We start from the raw sequence: 17,860 nt of genomic DNA, 5'->3' as shown, positions 1-17,860 counted from the left end.
TTTCAGATAAATCATTTCCCTTCTCTGAGCATCAATTTCTTGCTTTGTAAAACTACGGTTCTGCTCTCCTTTACAAAGCAATCTGAACCCTGTCACCCAGCAGCACGACATGACAACAAATGTTGAGATCATTTACCACATGAGCACCAGCGTTACTTCAATGCAATACAAGCTAGTGACATTTGCTAGCTTCATTTGTCCATACTTCCTCTGCGTCTCTGTACTGGTCACAACACCTGCTTCTTTAAAATTCAAGGTAGGAGCTAAGTTTTGCTACTATAGCCCACAATTTAAAAACGCAAACTTGACTAACTTTAAGGTGGAAAACCAACAAGAGTCTGCAGCTCCATGTTTGACTCGCAATTCAGCTGCAGGTTGCATAGTGCCCACTGCAAGGTCATGGGTGGTCATCCTGCAGTCTGGCCTACAGGGTGTGCCCAGGCCCTGGGGACAGACCCCGCCATTTGAGTGGGATCCCCACAGACCAGACTGCTGAATCAGGAAAACTGTAAAATCATTTGAGAAACTGAACGCTTTTGGAGCTGACCTAGAAGAATGAGCTGTGCTCCCTCTTCCATTGAAAGGGAGGCAATTTTGGACCATCTGGCAGATATGACATCATTCCTAACAGTGCTATTGTAAAAAAAAAAAAATCAGGAAAATTCTACTTTATGCCAATTTTCTATTTTCTAGTAGAATAGAGGATGCTCTGTCTATTGCCCAAGCTTATATATACACCATGAAAACACCCTATAGAAACAAACATGATGGAAAAGGTCTAAAACCTATTTTAGGGAGTCTCCTTTGTAAGGCATTAATGTTATACTGTCACCATGAAGTCTCTCTTGTCCCAGATACCTGCACGTTTCTTCAATGTGTACAGAAAGTTATTCACAGGGTATTTGCCCGTGACATCTGAGAAACATATTCACGAGGCTGTTTTTTATCCATGTGAAAAACTGCCCTGGCTGGGAAAATGAGCACGTTTTTTACCCGTGTATTGGTGGATCCCACCGGTAGCAGCAGGTGGCTGCTGCGATGGTGTTATCACATCAGGTCCTTTTTCTCATCAGCAGTTTGCCATTTCTGCAGCGGGAGGTTAAAAAGGCTTCAAACAAACAGCCAAGATATGGTTAGATAAAACAATTCTGTGCTCCTGGGCCTAATGCACATCCCAACATTGCAGAACACAGTCCAACCTATGGCAGGAACTATTTGGTACCCTTGAAAAGGTTCATTTGCTGAAGCGCTGCTGTCACTTATCCGTAATGGACTCTGCCGTAGCACTCACATTACTGGTACTGCTTCAGCATCTCTCCCTTGCACTTTTTCTCAGTTTGAAAGCCATCGCAACCTCTCAGATCATTACCAGCCCGTACTGCAGTGCACGCTATCCCTCTCATGTTTTCTCTGCATAATTGAAAAAGGCAGCTGTTGATAGAAACACATTTGATCGGCACGGTTTCTGACAAAGAAGTTGAAATGGCTTGATTAACTCCCACGTTCCACCCTTGCAGAGTGAGACGCATTCCCCGGATCATGAGCTGGGGGGACAGGATTCAGTGGCGGTTACGAAGGCAAGCGTCTGGCTTTCACAGATGACTTTGGACTGACACGAGGCTCTCGGCCAGATCCCTGCACCCATTCCGCCCAGAAGGCTGGGGGAAACTGAGGCCAGATGTCACAAACCTTACAAAGAAGCTGCAGCAGGGTGACCAGCAACACCCTCAGCGCTTGGAGCTCTCCCGCGCCCCACAGTCCCCCTCTTGCCTGTGCAAAAAATTCCAGCACTTCTCTGTTTGGTGCCGTTGTTTGTGAAGACTTTCTGTTGAATCAATCTCTAGTCAGAAGTGATCTCAAAGCTCTACGAAAACCACATGTGGTCTTGGGTACTCCTGGTTGGACACATCCATCTTCTGTTGATGCTTATGCACCAGGATCTTTGCAAGATGGCATTTATAAATTCAAGTTATTTGGTGAAATGCATCTTCCTGCTTATAGTTCCTAGAGCGATGCCTGAAGACAGACTTGCCTAAAAAGGCTGAGAGCACTCCTGTACACAGGACCAGATATATCCCATATATGCCCCACTGTCACATCCTGTATCACTGAAAGCCATATTTTAGGCTGCCGAGGAATAAATTTGGTCTAGAAACTGAAATAAAGGAAGGTCGTGACCAAAGGAACGGAGTTCAGTAGCTCTGAAATGAAATAAGCCTTTGAGGAAATATTTAGGTATTTCTTAAGTATTAACCATGATAAAAAAGCAAAGGAGGTGGGGGGAAGAAACACACGCCACCTTCTTCATTTGCCTTTATATGTATTTAAAGCTAAATATAGGCATAACTGGACGAAGGCTAGAGCATCACTGCTTTGCAAAACTGTGCTGCTAGTTTGGGCTTAGACTCATTCTCTTTCCAGCTCCCCCCAAATCCTCTGGAGGCAGCTCCTTACAGCGGTAGGATGCTCCCATGAGGACATTTTTCCTTCCTTCTTTCCTTCCTAATGAGGAACAGTACCGCTCGGCTTTGCAGACTGCTCTCAGGTGCTGGAATCTCTCTCTCCGGGGGATGGATTTTTGCAGCTGTCGGCTCCGTCCATTAAAACAGCGACTTGTTAATTGAATGGGGGTGGGAAATACATTTTAGATGCAACTTCATAATCATCACTCACAGATGAATGCCAGAGCGATGCCTTTGCAACTCCCTCTCTCTCTTATAGGCTTTGTTTCCTCTCATTACATATATTCAAACACAGACTCCACAAGCCTTCATGGCTTATTCAGGGAAAAAAAAAAATGTTTTCAGGAACGAGCAACAACAGCAGTGCAATGGCAGAGGGAACCACATCCAGCTTTTCAGAGAAGCCAGTCAAAAATCACCGCTGTCAGTGCCCTTCTGTGCCTGAATTTGGCTGCCTGCAGCCACCGCTCTCCCGCACAGCAGCACGGCCACAACCCCGCAGGCTGAGCTGAACCGAGCAGCCTGTGGCTCTGCCCTGGCCGCATCCTGACGCGATGGAAGAACTTGCCTATGATGCACAACGTTGAATTTCCTGCATCCTGCACGTTCCACGCTTCCATCAGGTTCAACCAGAGTTCTGGGCATTCGGTCCTCATCGAGCCCAGGGCCCTTAACTTCCCTGTGCTCGGACCGACCCAACTGTAAACCGAGTGTAATGCGATTGCACAGCCCAGCGAGCTGGTAACAGCGCTGCGAGCCGGGGGGCCCCCGCTCTTCCCAGCTCTGTCATTCATCTGGTCTTCAGTGAGTCACTTCCCTCTGCCTCTCTTTCTCCATCTGTGAAGCACACGTAAAATACCGGGGACAAGTCTGAGAACTGCTTCAGCAGCTCGAAAGCCTAAGATTCGCTTCTTAAATTGCTTTAAGCATCTAGGTGGATAATTTTATACGGGACTACAGCGTTACATTGACGTATCGCAAAAATTTATAAAAAAACCTGCCCCCTCCAAAGCACGAGACCCCCACTCGGCTGTAATCCCTGGGTTTTTCCAATACCTGAAAAACTCCAGCACATCTACCATTTTTGAGTACAGTGCATTAAAGACTTCCCTTGAAAGTCAGAAATGGATATATGAGCAAAAGCAACTGTGTGAGCACGTCTTAAACACTGCTCGCTAGCCACAGGGCAGCAAATGGGAAGGTGCATGCCCTTAGCACTTCACAGCTTCAGAGTAAAATATGTTAACCTAAACCACACCCGCTTTATTTAAATGGATGTTTTTCCTTAAGTCACGGACTTTCTAGTAAAACTGTGACATTTTTAGAGGGAAGGTATCACAAAATAGCAATTAGAGGTGTACTATTTTTTACCAACACCTCAAAGGTATTGGGAAACTTAATTATCTGGGGAATATTCTTTGACACAACTGAGGATGTTATAAGCATTAATTATAATCAACAGCAGCGCTCAAAGGATAATGTGGGAAACACAGCAAAACGGCTCTTGCAGCTAAAACCTTAAAACGCAGCATAGAATAGCATCGATTCTGCGCTGGAGAAAGATACAGCACAGTCAATTTGTGGAAATTAGGTGATGGCATGGCTGCAGCGAGGGAGAGGTGAGAGAGACGTTACTCGGGGTAATACCTTGGGGAAAGGGTGGAGGCAGAGAGCAGCGCTTCATGGTGGCAAACCCTCCCTCCCTCCCTCTCTCCTTCCCTCCCTCCCTCCCTCCCTCCCTCCCTGCCTGCTGCCGCCGCAGGTACAGCGCGGGTGGCTACGGGGGAAGAGAGGCACTGTACGGAGAAAGCAGTGCCCCGCTGTGGGATGGGGTACCAGAAACAGAGGACACGTTGGCCAGAGATAAAAGCCACTTGCTGTAGGTCTGAGTCATGACTATTTCATTCCAGCGAGATCTCCAGGAGCACGGCTCCGTCGGCAAAACTCCAGCAGGCGCCGATACCCATCTCTCCAACCAAGTGCATCCCCCTCCTTCCCTTTACAGACAACTGAAGGATGCTGCCTGGGGGCTTCATCGGGAACAAGTGAAGGAGAAAGGGATGAGCACTAGCCTGACATACTGCACGTGGTACGGTAAGCCTTCCTTTCCCTTATGTACCTTTCTCCCCCTGCCCTAAGATCAGTGTACATGCAATCAGGTCACATTTGAAACAGTTTTCAGAGCATACAACAAGTCTGATTTCCAGGACAACTGACCTACGAACGATCACACACAACTACATAAATACAAATATAACTACAAATAAATATATAAAGAGAAATGTACATACACGGGGATAAGGAGAGAGAGAACGAGGTTCGAATGACACATTGTACACCGCATCTGAGTTTTCCATCTTTCCCGGCAAAATGTTTCTTTAATTTGGGTTCCCAAGCAGCACCTCACCCCGGCCTGAGAGATAAGCGGGGAATCCTGCCTGGTACCTGCATAAGCATTTCTTTTATCTTACAACTCGTGTCTTCTGCAAGAAAGAGTCACACCAGGCTGTGAGAACAGAACTCAAGGACAGATTTGCTGCTCAGGAGCTACAGGAAAAAAACTGACAAGCTTAATGATGGGAAGGTTTGTTAACCCCTTTGGAGAGCTATAGCACGTGAAAAAAAGCAACCCAGAATGCTTGGCTAGGAAAAGCAGGGCAATAGCGGTGTAGAATAACTCTCTGATGCCCCACAGAAGTGTATTTTTTGGACCAGGCAGGATACCCGTCAGAACCTGGACAAATGAAAAAGGAACTGCTCTGTTATAGGCACCTGTGAACCTGCCATTGGAAAGATGGCCATAATCAATCAATAATCACTCACCAGTTTTATTATCGCATGACAGCACGGTTTACCCTGAAAGGCTTCACAGATGAGCCCCTCCCTAAGCTCAGGCACACAGAAGGATTTCTCCCCCAAGCAGCAGAGACCCAACACGTCTGCATCGCCATCACCGCGACAGACCAGCGCGGGGCCTGACTTGCACGTGGGACGGGCGCCCACGCTCCCAGCTAAAGCAGGCAGCGCAAACCACTTCGCTGGGGGCACATCAGATGCTAATTTCTATACATGGGCGAGACACAAGTGCTCTCTGGAGTGGCTGACTCAGCGCGTGTACATACACATTCCTACTGGTCCCGGGCTATGGCATATTAAAGCAGTAACTGCGAACATATGCACCAATGAAATGCACCACTGCTGCTGGAGGAAGATAAAACGGAAAGCTGTGCAGCGCTTGGCTGAGTGAGGCTGACTAATGACTCTAGTGTTAGCGGCTGCTGATCAAGAAATCAAACACAGAACAGTCCATCGTAATCCTGGCAGGTGAGAGAAGACGAGCCAGAGCCAAAGCTCAGGATACCAGGGACCTTCCTTGCTGTTCCCAAACCCAGTAGTATCTTCTGCGTATAGAAAAATAACCCAGCTTGTTTCAATGCACAGTCAAATTCATTAGAAACCCTCTGAAATAGGATCCTTTGTTACACAGTTTGTTGCCAGATGATAAGGACGTTTTTGGGCAGTGTGTTCTCAGGAACACAAATGGAAAATGATGTGATGGACACAGCATGTCAAAATAACAATCCTCATTTAAATCTTCACGTTAGAGACATCTTACATCTCAAATGTCAAACATGCAAAATGGATTGCCTGCAGAAGCCGATTCGGGGAACATCAGTTGTTCTGAATTTCAGAATATTAACGCAGGAAAAAACAAAAAAGAACCAACTTTAAACTGTATCAGAAATCTTTACAGAATCTGACACTTTGTTCTTGCTCTTTCCTTACCTTTGTCTGCACTTCAAGGCCACATCCCCTTTGTCACTCGGACCACAACAGCCAATCTGACATTTTATGGTGTGCACTGGACATGACTGCCGATAAAGTGCCCCACTGACTTGAGGGACAGTTCCTGCTCCTTCCCAGCAAGGCTCTGGGTAGGATCACACCACTGTTAGTGCTCAAGAAAGCAGAGGATCAGGCTTCAAGTAAAACACTTCTAAGAAAAGAAGTAAGCACATCTGTTGTATAATCCCAGAAGAAAACAGGAATTGGACTCTACTTTCTAAATGTCTCACCCAACTCTGCAGATCGACGATATTTATTCATACAACGCAAACATCAGAAATGCCTGGGCTCTGATACTCACTGATACCAGGGCACGCGTTTTATTTTTAAAACTGAAAATCTTTAATCCCTTTGGAGATCTGGGAGGAAGTATTCAGCAACACCAGCCACAAAACCAGTCATGGGGTTATTAGTTATTAGCCTCTTCTCTTACAAAACACACAGAGACACACAACAAACCCACTGTTTGCTGAAGGCAGTGTCAAAGGAAGCCTCAAGAGGGACAGTGTCAGCAAAGACGAAATGAACTTGCAGTTTTCATGCTCGTGAACAGTCCTGCAGTCTTACGGATGCACTGAACAGACGCATGGATCCAAACACCATCAGCGTGGACCAGTCTGCACGCCTTGCAAACTGGACTGCATGGTTGCAGTACATGGTTTGGAAAGCTGGTTACAAAACCAAAATCTGTAGCAAACCAACAGATTTTTGAAAAATTTTGCTCACTAGTCTGACTTCCCCTTCCTTTTGAAAATACACCTTACATTTTCTAGAGCTACTAAGTTCCCATCACGGGTGCTTTCAAGTCTCAATTCCGAGTACAGACTTCCTGATCCTTTTCATCAATAACACTTGTACATTCACTCTTTCCATTACCATAATTACGCTGCCGTATCACTTACAAGCCACAAAATGGCATTGTCTTTTCTATAGGCAGGCGTAACACAACAGCACAGCCAAACGCTTTAGCAAATCCATCCAGGCGCTGCTGCTTCAGAGACCCATGAGAAATCAGCGCAGCGTGGCTATAAAGTGGATGCTCCGCTCTCCCAGACCACTGCCTGCAAAGCACATGTTCCCAGGGAGACAGGTAAGTGTTCACGGTTCGACGTCGATGTCTCTGCATTTTTAGGGCATGTAATTCATAATTTGCAGGAGAGAGACTTATGCAATCGCAACGCCTTGGTGCTCCTGATATTTGTCAGCAAGGGTTGGGTGCTCTCCTCCTCGTGCTGCTTGTCTCATCTGTCTCTGGGCAGTTTATGCTCTGTTGAATTGGAGGGCTTCTTCACTCAGGTTCAGAATAAAATCGCTGTTCTCAGGAGCCAGCTACTTACGTGCACCAGATTTCAACACTACTCAGTGCTTACGTTTGGCCCTTATTCACTTCTGTATCAGTCCAGCTCAGCACCAGAGTACCAGTATAACTCCAGCAAGAGCTTGAACATCAACCTGAGGAAAGCCCGTGGTAAGTCAGGCCCTGTATTGCTAAAAAAACCCCTCTTATCCCAGCATTACAGGGATGAGATTCCCTATTCTCTCTCAAAAAGATCTGTAGTTGAATTTCCAGAAGCGTTTTGCAGATGCAGCTTCCATACTTTAGGGAGGTGCACGAGCTACCACTACTGAAAATCACGTCTAAGAACTTGCTGAGGTTTAGCATCTCAGCTCAGTCTTACCTGATATGTGATCATTGCCTCCAGAACAGAAGATACTCAAATACTAGAACAACTCATGTGAAAATTAATACAGTGATTTCACACATAAGCTGGAAGTAATGAAGTGTGCAAAACCTTTCAGGAATAAAAGACTGAAACCCCGATTTCAGGAGTGAAAGCTTTGGCTGATTAATTTTCCTTCATCAATAAACTATTTCTCAGGGCCGAGTGAAATAGATATAAAACATCTGCACTTTTAAAACAATGTGAGGAGAGCAGGGCCCGTTACCCAGGAAAACTGATTTCCTAAGTAATTACTTTCCTGCTTATTGAGGTTTCAAGCTGAGCAAAGGGTCAGTGATGAAGGACTGTGCTGTTTCGTAGTAAATAAGGTTAATGTTACTGTACAGCTCTGTTTTGCAGTCACAGGGCATGAGAATGAACCCGAGTGCAACTTGCAACGCTTGCTCCAATATGGATTGAGCTCTCTGTATGAAGGATGGATCCTGTGAGACAGCCCCATCCAACCCATCACCTAGAAACGGGATCAGTTCGTCTGTGTCCTTTCACTTCCAAAAGACCACTTGGATCCTTACAGTTGGGTATGTTGTTTGAAGTGCTTGGATGGATTTCTCAGGACCTGATAACTCAAGCTCCACACTGGAAGGGAAGAACACCAGCTTCTCAGCCAGAGCCTACGTTGGGACCATACAACAGAGTTTTCGCTTTAGGATGAAGCTGATATACATCAAAATGAAGATGACTCTAAGGTGGTAATTTGTGTCCTTCCTAAGAAATCTCAAAAATAGTGCAGAGCAACCTAAAGTGCATACCCGGGCTTCATTTGTTTTAGCACCTCTTTCAACAGTGGCTAACAATAGTACCCTTCACCCAGCACAGTACCCCTCAGAGGAGCTGTCAGACAAGCATCTGTGCTGGAGACGAAGGGCCAGGAGATGTGAATTTTCAAAGGAAGGGGAAAGAAAGCCCCTTTCTTCTCACTTTGTTTTATCTGATTGTTTTCCACTGTAACAATTCTCAAAAACACTATCACATTTCCTGAAACAGTATTTCCTGAGAAAACTCCACTTCTGTAAGGTAAAACGTTCCCTTGTAGAGAAAAATAAATTGACACGCTGACTATGTGGTCCAGCTCAATTTTAAAATTCATCCGGTAGGAAAACTCAGAACATGCGCAAAGTTCTCAAAAAAAAAAAAAAGAGCAACTCTCGAGCAAGACAAGGCTAACACATCTCCTACTAGCGCTGCTGGGAAGCTCTGGTTTGGGCTGATGGCCAAGAGTGCTGCCTACAGACCAAAAGCAAAGCCAGCCTCTTTGCAATCACACACGACATACCTTTGTTTCCCGTGTACATAACATTTCACTGGCTTATTACTCGTGCCAGAGTCCACTGGAAAATAAAAGCAGAGATGAAAAAGATCCTGCTATCCTACTAAAGGCTACAATGTGAACTTGAACCACGCATTCACAAGCAGAGCACATACCTTCCCGTGTACGCTGTGGTGCGGCTCTGAGATGCGACATGTGCATCCACAGCTTTGCAGAGCCATCTGCTTTCCCCGGTTTCATTTTGCGATCCCTGTACAAAGCCTCTAGCCTTGCTTCGCTTAGATTCCCCCTCGGCAGACAGCTGAGATGGAAACATTGCTAGTACCAAAATGACAGCACATGGGAGATTTACCTGATGGGAGCTGACTCATCCCCTTTATCGAGCCAGTCCTGCGGTGGGATTATGTACATGCACCAGAGGCCCCAGTTATAGCCGTGGGCGGCGTTGGCGTATTGCTGCACTTCAAAAGTGTTGTACTTGATATTGTCAATCGCTGGTAAGATGATCCGCTTTCGATCTTCTTTGATCCGGGTAAGTGCAGGTTCCACCCTGAGAACAATAAAAACAGCAAAATGCTTTACAGCCATCCGGTAATCCCAGGTCCTGCTCTGCAGGCTGATAAAACCGAGTTCTCTAATAGCGAGCAGTAACCCAGGGAGACGGCAGCCCCTGACACAGCGTGGCGGGATCCCGTGCAGGTCACCGTCACACACGGACGGGGCTGGGGCGTGCGTGGTGTGGAAGACTTCCCATAGCAACAGCACACGAATTAGTACCTTTATGAAGCTGTACCAGCGCTTAACACCACCAAATTTTACCAAACGCTTTTTCCTGAGGCCTGGAGGCTGTCATTTCATTTTGCAACGGGCAAGCGTTGAGGGGCACGATCACCAAGAGTGACTAAATGGTCCCCTAACGGCCACCCCACCGGGCCGCCTGGTAGCGATGAAATACCTGCTTTCGCTGACAGGGCCTAAAGAACAAAGCACACGCCAGGGGACGAACGAACCTGAAGGTTACCCAAAGGTTTTAATCTTGTTTCCTAAGGACTGACCCCATCGGATCTCGTTTGAATGACAAGTCCGGCTGCATTATGCCTTCTAAAACCTCTTTGGTGATGAGAAGATTTCAATCGCCAGATGGTGCGAAAGCAGCGAGCTGCAGGAAATGTGCCATCGTTTCAAAAGGCTTTAAAAGGGCTTTCAAACATCAATGCGCTTTCAACAGAAGCTACATCCCAAAGCGTTCCAGTAAAGTAAAAAGCTTCAGTGCAAACATTCGTTTCTGACCACGGTAGCCTGAAGTTGCTGGGAATTTAGAGAGAAACTGCTCCAAAGAGGCAGCAGACCTACACGAGGGTGGAAAGCACTTCTCAAAGCGCTATAAGAAACAGCCACCGGTCCACTCCTTTGTAACTGTGTTTCCCCTTGAAATAAACTTTGAGGTTTTCGCAGAGCTCTCACATGTGTCTTTAAGGGAATGGTGGTTTGCTGCAATTCACAGAGGTAGTAGGATGTGAACATTGATCTTTTCTCATTATTCTTTTGTTGGTGGTTAAAAGGCAACAAGGGTTCCTTTATGGTTGCAAGTTTGTTACCTTTTATTTTGTTTGTTGCCTTATACTTAGTTTGCTACCATGTATTTTCTCGTGTAGGCCAACAGAAATGGACAAGTTATGAAATTAATTCAACTGCCATTTTCAATCTTCGCTGCCTCAATCTGAACTATCATAAATTTTTCGGATCTCTTCTGCAAGAAAACAGCCTTTTCTCTGGACTCGAATACGGCCAATACGGTCTTTTATGTACACAGACTGCATATTGCTTACATGAGGGCATGTACTGCTTCCTTTCTCTTCTTTTTACTCCTCCCACATCAGTAAAAAGAGACATAGATTCAGTGAAACCCTTGAGTATTGATGATGAGCTACTTACTGCAAATAAACCATCACGAAACAACGTAAAATAAGAGCATAAGTGACAAAAAGACAAGGTGTCAAAGCATTTCATTTGGAGAGAATTCAAAGAGAGTTAAACTAGTTTTATTTGGATTCCTCTAGAAAAATGACGTGTGAATTTATCAGTTGGATGCCAGTAACACAGAGCGTGGAAGTTTTAATAAAAAGGGTGATCTCAAGCACGGTGGGAAGGGAAGAACGACACTGCAAGTTGCAGAAACTCCCCCTGGCCGGGAAGGTTATGAAAGAGATGTTCATCTCATGTACAACATGTATTGTTTTGTTACTCTACTTGATGCATTCTGGGAATAAATCTGGGATGCATTGATATATTCTGGGAATAAATCAATGCATCCCCCATGACTGGAATGGCGTGAGGTCTCTCTCACTACCGCCTGTCATCTGCTGTTTTTGGTGCAGCCCTATTGTCAAAGGCCAGTCCTGCGAGGTACCAAAGACCTCCACAGAAGCACAAGAGTGCATCAGTCCAGAGATGTTAAGTACATCGTAGGCTTTAAAATATTTCCTTAGTCAGCAGAATCATATGTTGTTTCTTTCCCCCCTTTTTTTTTGCACGGCATTTAAAGAACTGTACCCCAGACTCAAAGGAGATGTTTTCTTTTTTTCTGTGGGAGAGACAAGAACCAACTGAGACTCAGGACAGGGCAGTACATGATTCAGAATGCGAATCTGTACGGTCTTTAGGCCACGCTCATGATGCACCCACATAAAGAGCCAATGTGACCTACCAAATCAGGATAAGCCACTTCAGTTATTAATACAAGATGATATTTATGAGATTAACTGTTTTAAAAACCAGCGGGTGAGTGGCAGAAAAACTCTTGCAACTCCAATAAAGCAGTTGCACCCAGTGACTCCCATAGCATCCACAAATTTATTACGTTTGGGTTTGATTTGCAGAGCTGCCCTGCAAGGCAGGAAAACTGACCGCACACCTTCCGAAGCAGATATCGGTAAACGCGTTTCCTTTGAAAGAATCGTATTCTGTCATTCTTATTCACTACCGTCTGATCCTGGAAACAGGTCTTTGACAAGCAAGGAAAGACTGGGAGATTTTAAAACTATTTTGCTCTCTCTTGGTTAGACTTCTTTGGTCAACAAATTGTCAAGTCCTCAATTATTGGGATGTTTATATTGATTCAAAGTAAGACCATTTAACCATCATACTTAAAAATATCCCGAAGTTTCCATGTTGCGTCTACAGTTCTTCCTTGTGTGCTCATTTTGCAAGTATTTTACTTTGAAGGGTAGACTGAGATCGAGTAAAGAAAAAGCTAAAAGAGAGAAGGAATCCTTCTCCCTTAATGTCAGATATCTGCAACAGACCCCTCTGCACCCAAGGTAATTGCCTCAAACTTTCATTCTCAGCAGAGAGAGGCAGAGGCCGGCACTTTTAGTAAGATGCTTCTCATAATAACGTAGACACCGAAAACAGGTGAGATTAATAATGTTAATAATGTTCCAGAGCAGCCTATTTTGAATATAAAGGGAATTTAGCCTGCTACTTTGCAAGACCAGCCGTCACCAAACTACTCCCGACACTCTACAGTTGACTGAATTCCTGTGTTTTTCCAGTTGTATGGTTTACGTTTATTACCACCCGACTTGGTGCTTTGCATCTGAATGGCACAAGGAAGGATCTCTGGAGCGTAATACAATGGTTGTATCAAAATACACGATGAAATTTCATTAATCTCTACCAATGTGTTAGTTTGAAATCTCAGATTTTGAACTTTCATGAAATCTGAGGTGCCTGAAAGCTGCCCATGCGATGGAAGTTCTGTTTCTGTCCCCTGCCGTCAAGAAATGTAAATGTTGAAGATATTATTACTTCCACACGCGTTGATAGCTCTGCCCCCAGGGTACGGACGAAGCAAAACGCCGTGCCAAGGTTATGGAGTGAATTGGTATGAAAGCGACTGCCGGAACTTCATTTTCGCAACCTCCCACCCCCCCCAGAGGAGTTGATGTTCTTCCTCTCTCTGTATCCACATATGTGGGAGTCACACCCCTGCAGGCTTTAGGAACAGGAAAGGTTCAGTATCTGGACAGACCGTGCATTTATCTAACTTCCAAAATACGTTCACACCCACAAGAGAGCAGGCTCTGAGTCACGCATGGAAAGAGAAAATCCAGTGCAGAGTTGTCCTCTGTTACTTAGCAAAACTCAGGATGGAGAGCCTTTTAATTAAACATTGTACACCTGTGAGGTTCCACAGCTTGTCTCGCCCGATCAGGGACAGCAGAAACAGCGCTGGGGGACTGAGAGGCCAAACCCTCGCTCAGCTCAGGGAGATCTACGGCTACATTCGAATCCCGGATTCTGCCAATGCCCACTGCACCACCGACGCTGTTGTGCTCCGTTCTCCTGCCTGCCAAGACCCTTTGGTAATGGCCAGTGAAGGACTATAAGCTTCAACAGGACTGGGTAATGGACTGTGTTTACACTGCTTATCCCAGGCTAGGGAAGTCCAGCCTCTAGTGGCTCTAGTAGGCTCCACGGACTTACGCAGTGCCTTTGTCTCCCTAAGCTGAGCTGCACATTCATCAAATCCTTTGTCAACTTTGCTGGTAATTCTGGCTTTGTCTAATTGCTGCGGGTTTTTGAAAGGATTGTGATTAAATCTTTCCTAGTAATTTTTTTTTTTTTCTAATTTTAAGCTGCTACATTATTGGGTAGATTTACTTATCCTTTTTACAGACACCACTGTTCTTTCCCTGTTTTTTTTCCCTCCGTTGTCCTTTTTTGTTTTTTCCACTGTGCACCTGCAGCAGTCGGGTGCTCCTGGCAGCTCCCAGGACTAAAAGGACAGAGTGGAAGAGGTCGCTGAACTCCAAGTCTGTTTAACACTCTGTGCTGATGAGCTGCAGTATGTTGTTTGAGTATTCCCTTTCCACGTGGCCCCTGCTGGCGGTGAGGCAGGATTCAGCCCTGCTGATTAGGACCATAAGCCAGACGTGAATTTTGAGATTCATCTCTCTTTCACAGATGCAAAACTATTAGGTTTCTAGTTTGTATCTGAGTCAACGTACTTTATGGGCACAGAGTAGCATATATTGTTAACAAGTTATTTACTGGAGCAAGAGGAAAAATTCTCGCAGGCATTTTCACAGATGTGACGGATTTCAGTAAACTAAATATAATCAAAAGATTCAGCTTTAAAGGTGGTGCTTCACATCATCCAGTTCTTTTTTCCTCCTAATAAAAACAAAGCAGACAATTTGGACTGGAATTTGAGTGACATAAGAAGTTCCTCCCTCTTACCCTCTGTAAAAATATGTATTTGTCAGTGTCCTCCTCTCACTCTGAGCAGATTGCTGGTGAATGGTTCAAGCCAGAAGAGAAAGGACATTAAATTTAGTTCTCTTATGGACTCCACTAGGCTAAAGGGTATTTTGATTTGGGTTTTATTTCTCTGAAGCAATTCCAGAAATACGATAACCCACTGCTGAAGTCTCATTCCCAGGACTCAGCCCTGCCATTGACAGTGCTTGGTTGAAATTCCACACAGCACATGGCTGCCCCATGATTTTGGTGGGCTTCCCACGGGCACAAGGACGTGCTGGGAAGGAACACCCACTGCAGGTGCCTTGGTAAGTGACGCCTCCTTACAGAAACTCTCCGAGGGAATTTGTGGAAGGAATCTCTGATTAGGAGCAAATTCACAATAAAAGGATTTGTCAAAAACTGGTGAGCATATCACTAAACATAGCACGTGAATTTCATGCATTTAATGCTTTTGCCTCCCAGTGGGTCAATTTCTGGATTAACACTGGATTTCTCCAAGGTGTTGAGCACCCGCGATGGCTTCAGTGGGAGCTCCAGCAATGCCAGTAGTGTGGGCAAAGAGTAAGTGCTCCCAAGATAAACACGAGCGAGGAAAAGAGTTGGAAGGCAGGATCTAACCCAGAGTACAGAATTAGCCTGTAAGAAGATTGAGAGCCAAGGCAGGGGTCATACTGCGATCACACGGGCTTCTCTAATCCCATTGTAAGCCCACCTCTGAACATATATGCATTCTGTATTTAATATTGGGCCAATTCAGAGCAGCGCAAACTCCATGGGGAACCACAGCAAACAAAACTTGTGTGCTGTCTCACATCCTTATCAGATTGATGGAGAGTTCATGCCAATGGGGAAGTCTGATTTTTCACAACGCTAAAAAGAACAGCTTCTTCCAGATAAAAGCAGATAAAAACAAGTTAGTAATGAGCTCCTCGGCACACGTGCTTATGTAATTCACCTTTTTAAATATGTAAAAACACCTGCTGACTTCAAGCAGACTTTTAAAAAGGTACAACATGGGACTAAATGCATGTGATCTAAGAGAAACCACACGCATGCCGCAGGCCAGGTCCTCTGCTGCCCAACTCCTCTACTTCAATGGACTTCACAACTTCAAGGGTGCTTTGCTAACGTACATCAGCTGAGGAGCGAACCCAGAATACTTTGCAGTTCTTAATTAGAGTGATTGTACAAAGCATTTGTCATTAATTCCCTTGTTCTCCCCACCCCACCCACCCACCCCCCAAATGTCACTTTTTCTCAATTTGTCCAAAAGTAAATTCTTTCCTAAATGACAGGAATTGTGCTGGGAAATGCCTCTCTCAAATTCTGCCATGTCCCAAGTAGATACCCAAATACCCTCATCTCTGGGCTCCTTTGAGATAAACAAACATGTCTTTTTTTCCTCTCCACCATCAGTACTAATTTGTACTCCAATAAAAAATGAAGAATTAACATTAAAAGATCCAACCTTCCCCCCTGCTTCACAGATCAGAATTTCTTTCATTTTTTTTCCTTGCAAGGACTTAAGGAAGAGTTCTTATAAGACATAAATGCAAGACAACATGGTCTCAACTGCTAGATTTTTTGGCTCAGTGGGTTTAACACTGTATTTTACTTTGGCTGTACCACTGTCAGGTACCATGAAGTAAAAACTTAACACAGAAATGTAAGAAGAAAAATCTGTGTAAACTGAAAGCTTATTTTGCATGTGATTTTATACGCTCCCTCACATTTCACTGACAATATACATTTATCAGATGCAGACAAGCAGATCTACTGACATACATAATTCTTCACTGAGGCCAACCAAGGAATATTTCATGCAGAATGCCTTTCCTTAAGTGTTCAGAGAACTAAAAAAAAAAATAAATTTCATACCCCCTTCCTTGATCTCTAAGAGGAGAGAGAAATTCCCCTTCTGTTCTATCTGACATCTCTATCAGCATCCCTGCGTGCCCGGGGCGGTTTCAGACCTGCAGCCCCCAGCCGGAATGGAACGAACGCAGCATCACCGCTTGCTGGAGAGTTGAAGATCAGCTCTTTGGCTGCCAACTCTGAACAGCACTTTTCTGCACCACTGAAAAGCAATGAGGATGCTTCTGTGAACGCTCTAGGTTGTTTAGGTAGATGAATAGTTGAAGTTGCTTTTCTGGCATGTCCTCTGCGTGTAAGCTGGCACTGTCCCACGAATCTGAAAGGCCCACGTGGCTTATGTCGCACGCTTCCCTCTTCGCTCACACACTATTAGTTCACTTTTGCTATCCAAAACACGTATTCCATTAAGTTACCAAATTGATCCTAAGTGAAAAACACATGTCCTTTCCTTTGCATTTGCATAAATAAAACTTCCCAGGTCAAACTCCGCATGGTACCAGCGATGCTGCCACGAACGGTGTCCTGAGCGGGAGTGATGGGTGTGAACCCTCCAGAGGGGAGGGACCGCACGGGAGAAGGACTGCAAACGTAATTTCACCTTCAGCACTCCTCTCTCTAGAAGGACAGAACCGCCTGGACCTTGCCAGGTCCCCGAAGAGCCACCTGAGCTTGAACAGGGGGATGGGGAGTTTAACTGCCGGTAGAGATTGGCTTCCAGTACACTGCATGAAAATATTAACAAGGGAGCTTTCAGGGGGGCAAAGACAGACTCTGTTACAGAGTACTTGCAATAACCAAAGCCAATAGAAGATTAGGAGGAAATCAGCTTCATTTTTCTGTTACACACTTCCTCAAGAACCCATTGCTTACGGCCGCTGCGGCAAATTGCACTACATATTACAGTATAAGACAGCATCTGCAAAGTATCATCTGTAGACCTAGGGATCTTTAGCTCTTCTTCTTAGTTCATTAAAACACCAGTTTTCTGTATTTTTAAGACACCGCCAAATTCAGGGATAATCCATAACGATGGGATGTGTGTGGCAGAACCCGATGGATACTCGGCTTATATTTCAGATCCTCTTTCTCATGTCGGGCTGTCTCTGTCTCTCCGGTATATTGAAATCTTTTGATTAAATCCTCTTACTCCACTGCTTCCTTATTGATACTCCCCCTTTGTCTGGCAAAATTTTAATTACTACAGTACTGCATAACTCCATTCAGTGCTCTGATACTACCCCTGTGACAGGAGCAAAAGCAATTCCTAAGATAGAACGCAAGTATAATATTCTATCATTATGTCTTCTTTTATGGCTCCTAGCACCCTTTTTATTGCTGTTAATATATTGTGGTCTCTGCCTTTCACTTACTGATTTCTGCTCTCCTTCACTCAACGTGTC

General features: G+C 45.0%; 1 protein-coding gene across 1 annotated transcript in view; it reads right to left on the bottom strand.

Moving 5' to 3' along the window:
- Window positions 1-17,860, bottom strand: part of GALNT9 (polypeptide N-acetylgalactosaminyltransferase 9) — a gene marked incomplete at both ends in the record, with an annotated part of 153,438 nt that overhangs the window by 75,498 nt on the left and 60,080 nt on the right. Inside the window, one exon of the mRNA XM_082491448.1 lies at window positions 9,670-9,867. Coding sequence (XP_082347574.1) covers window positions 9,670-9,867 — 198 coding nt within the window. The remainder of the gene's footprint in view (window positions 1-9,669; window positions 9,868-17,860) is intronic.

Source organism: Vanellus vanellus, assembly GCF_965231255.1.
Source record: "Vanellus vanellus genome assembly, chromosome: 16".
Classification (NCBI taxonomy): domain Eukaryota; kingdom Metazoa; phylum Chordata; class Aves; order Charadriiformes; family Charadriidae; genus Vanellus; species Vanellus vanellus.
Note: the sequence above shows the minus strand (reverse complement) of the source record. Positions and strands in the feature narration are given on the sequence as shown.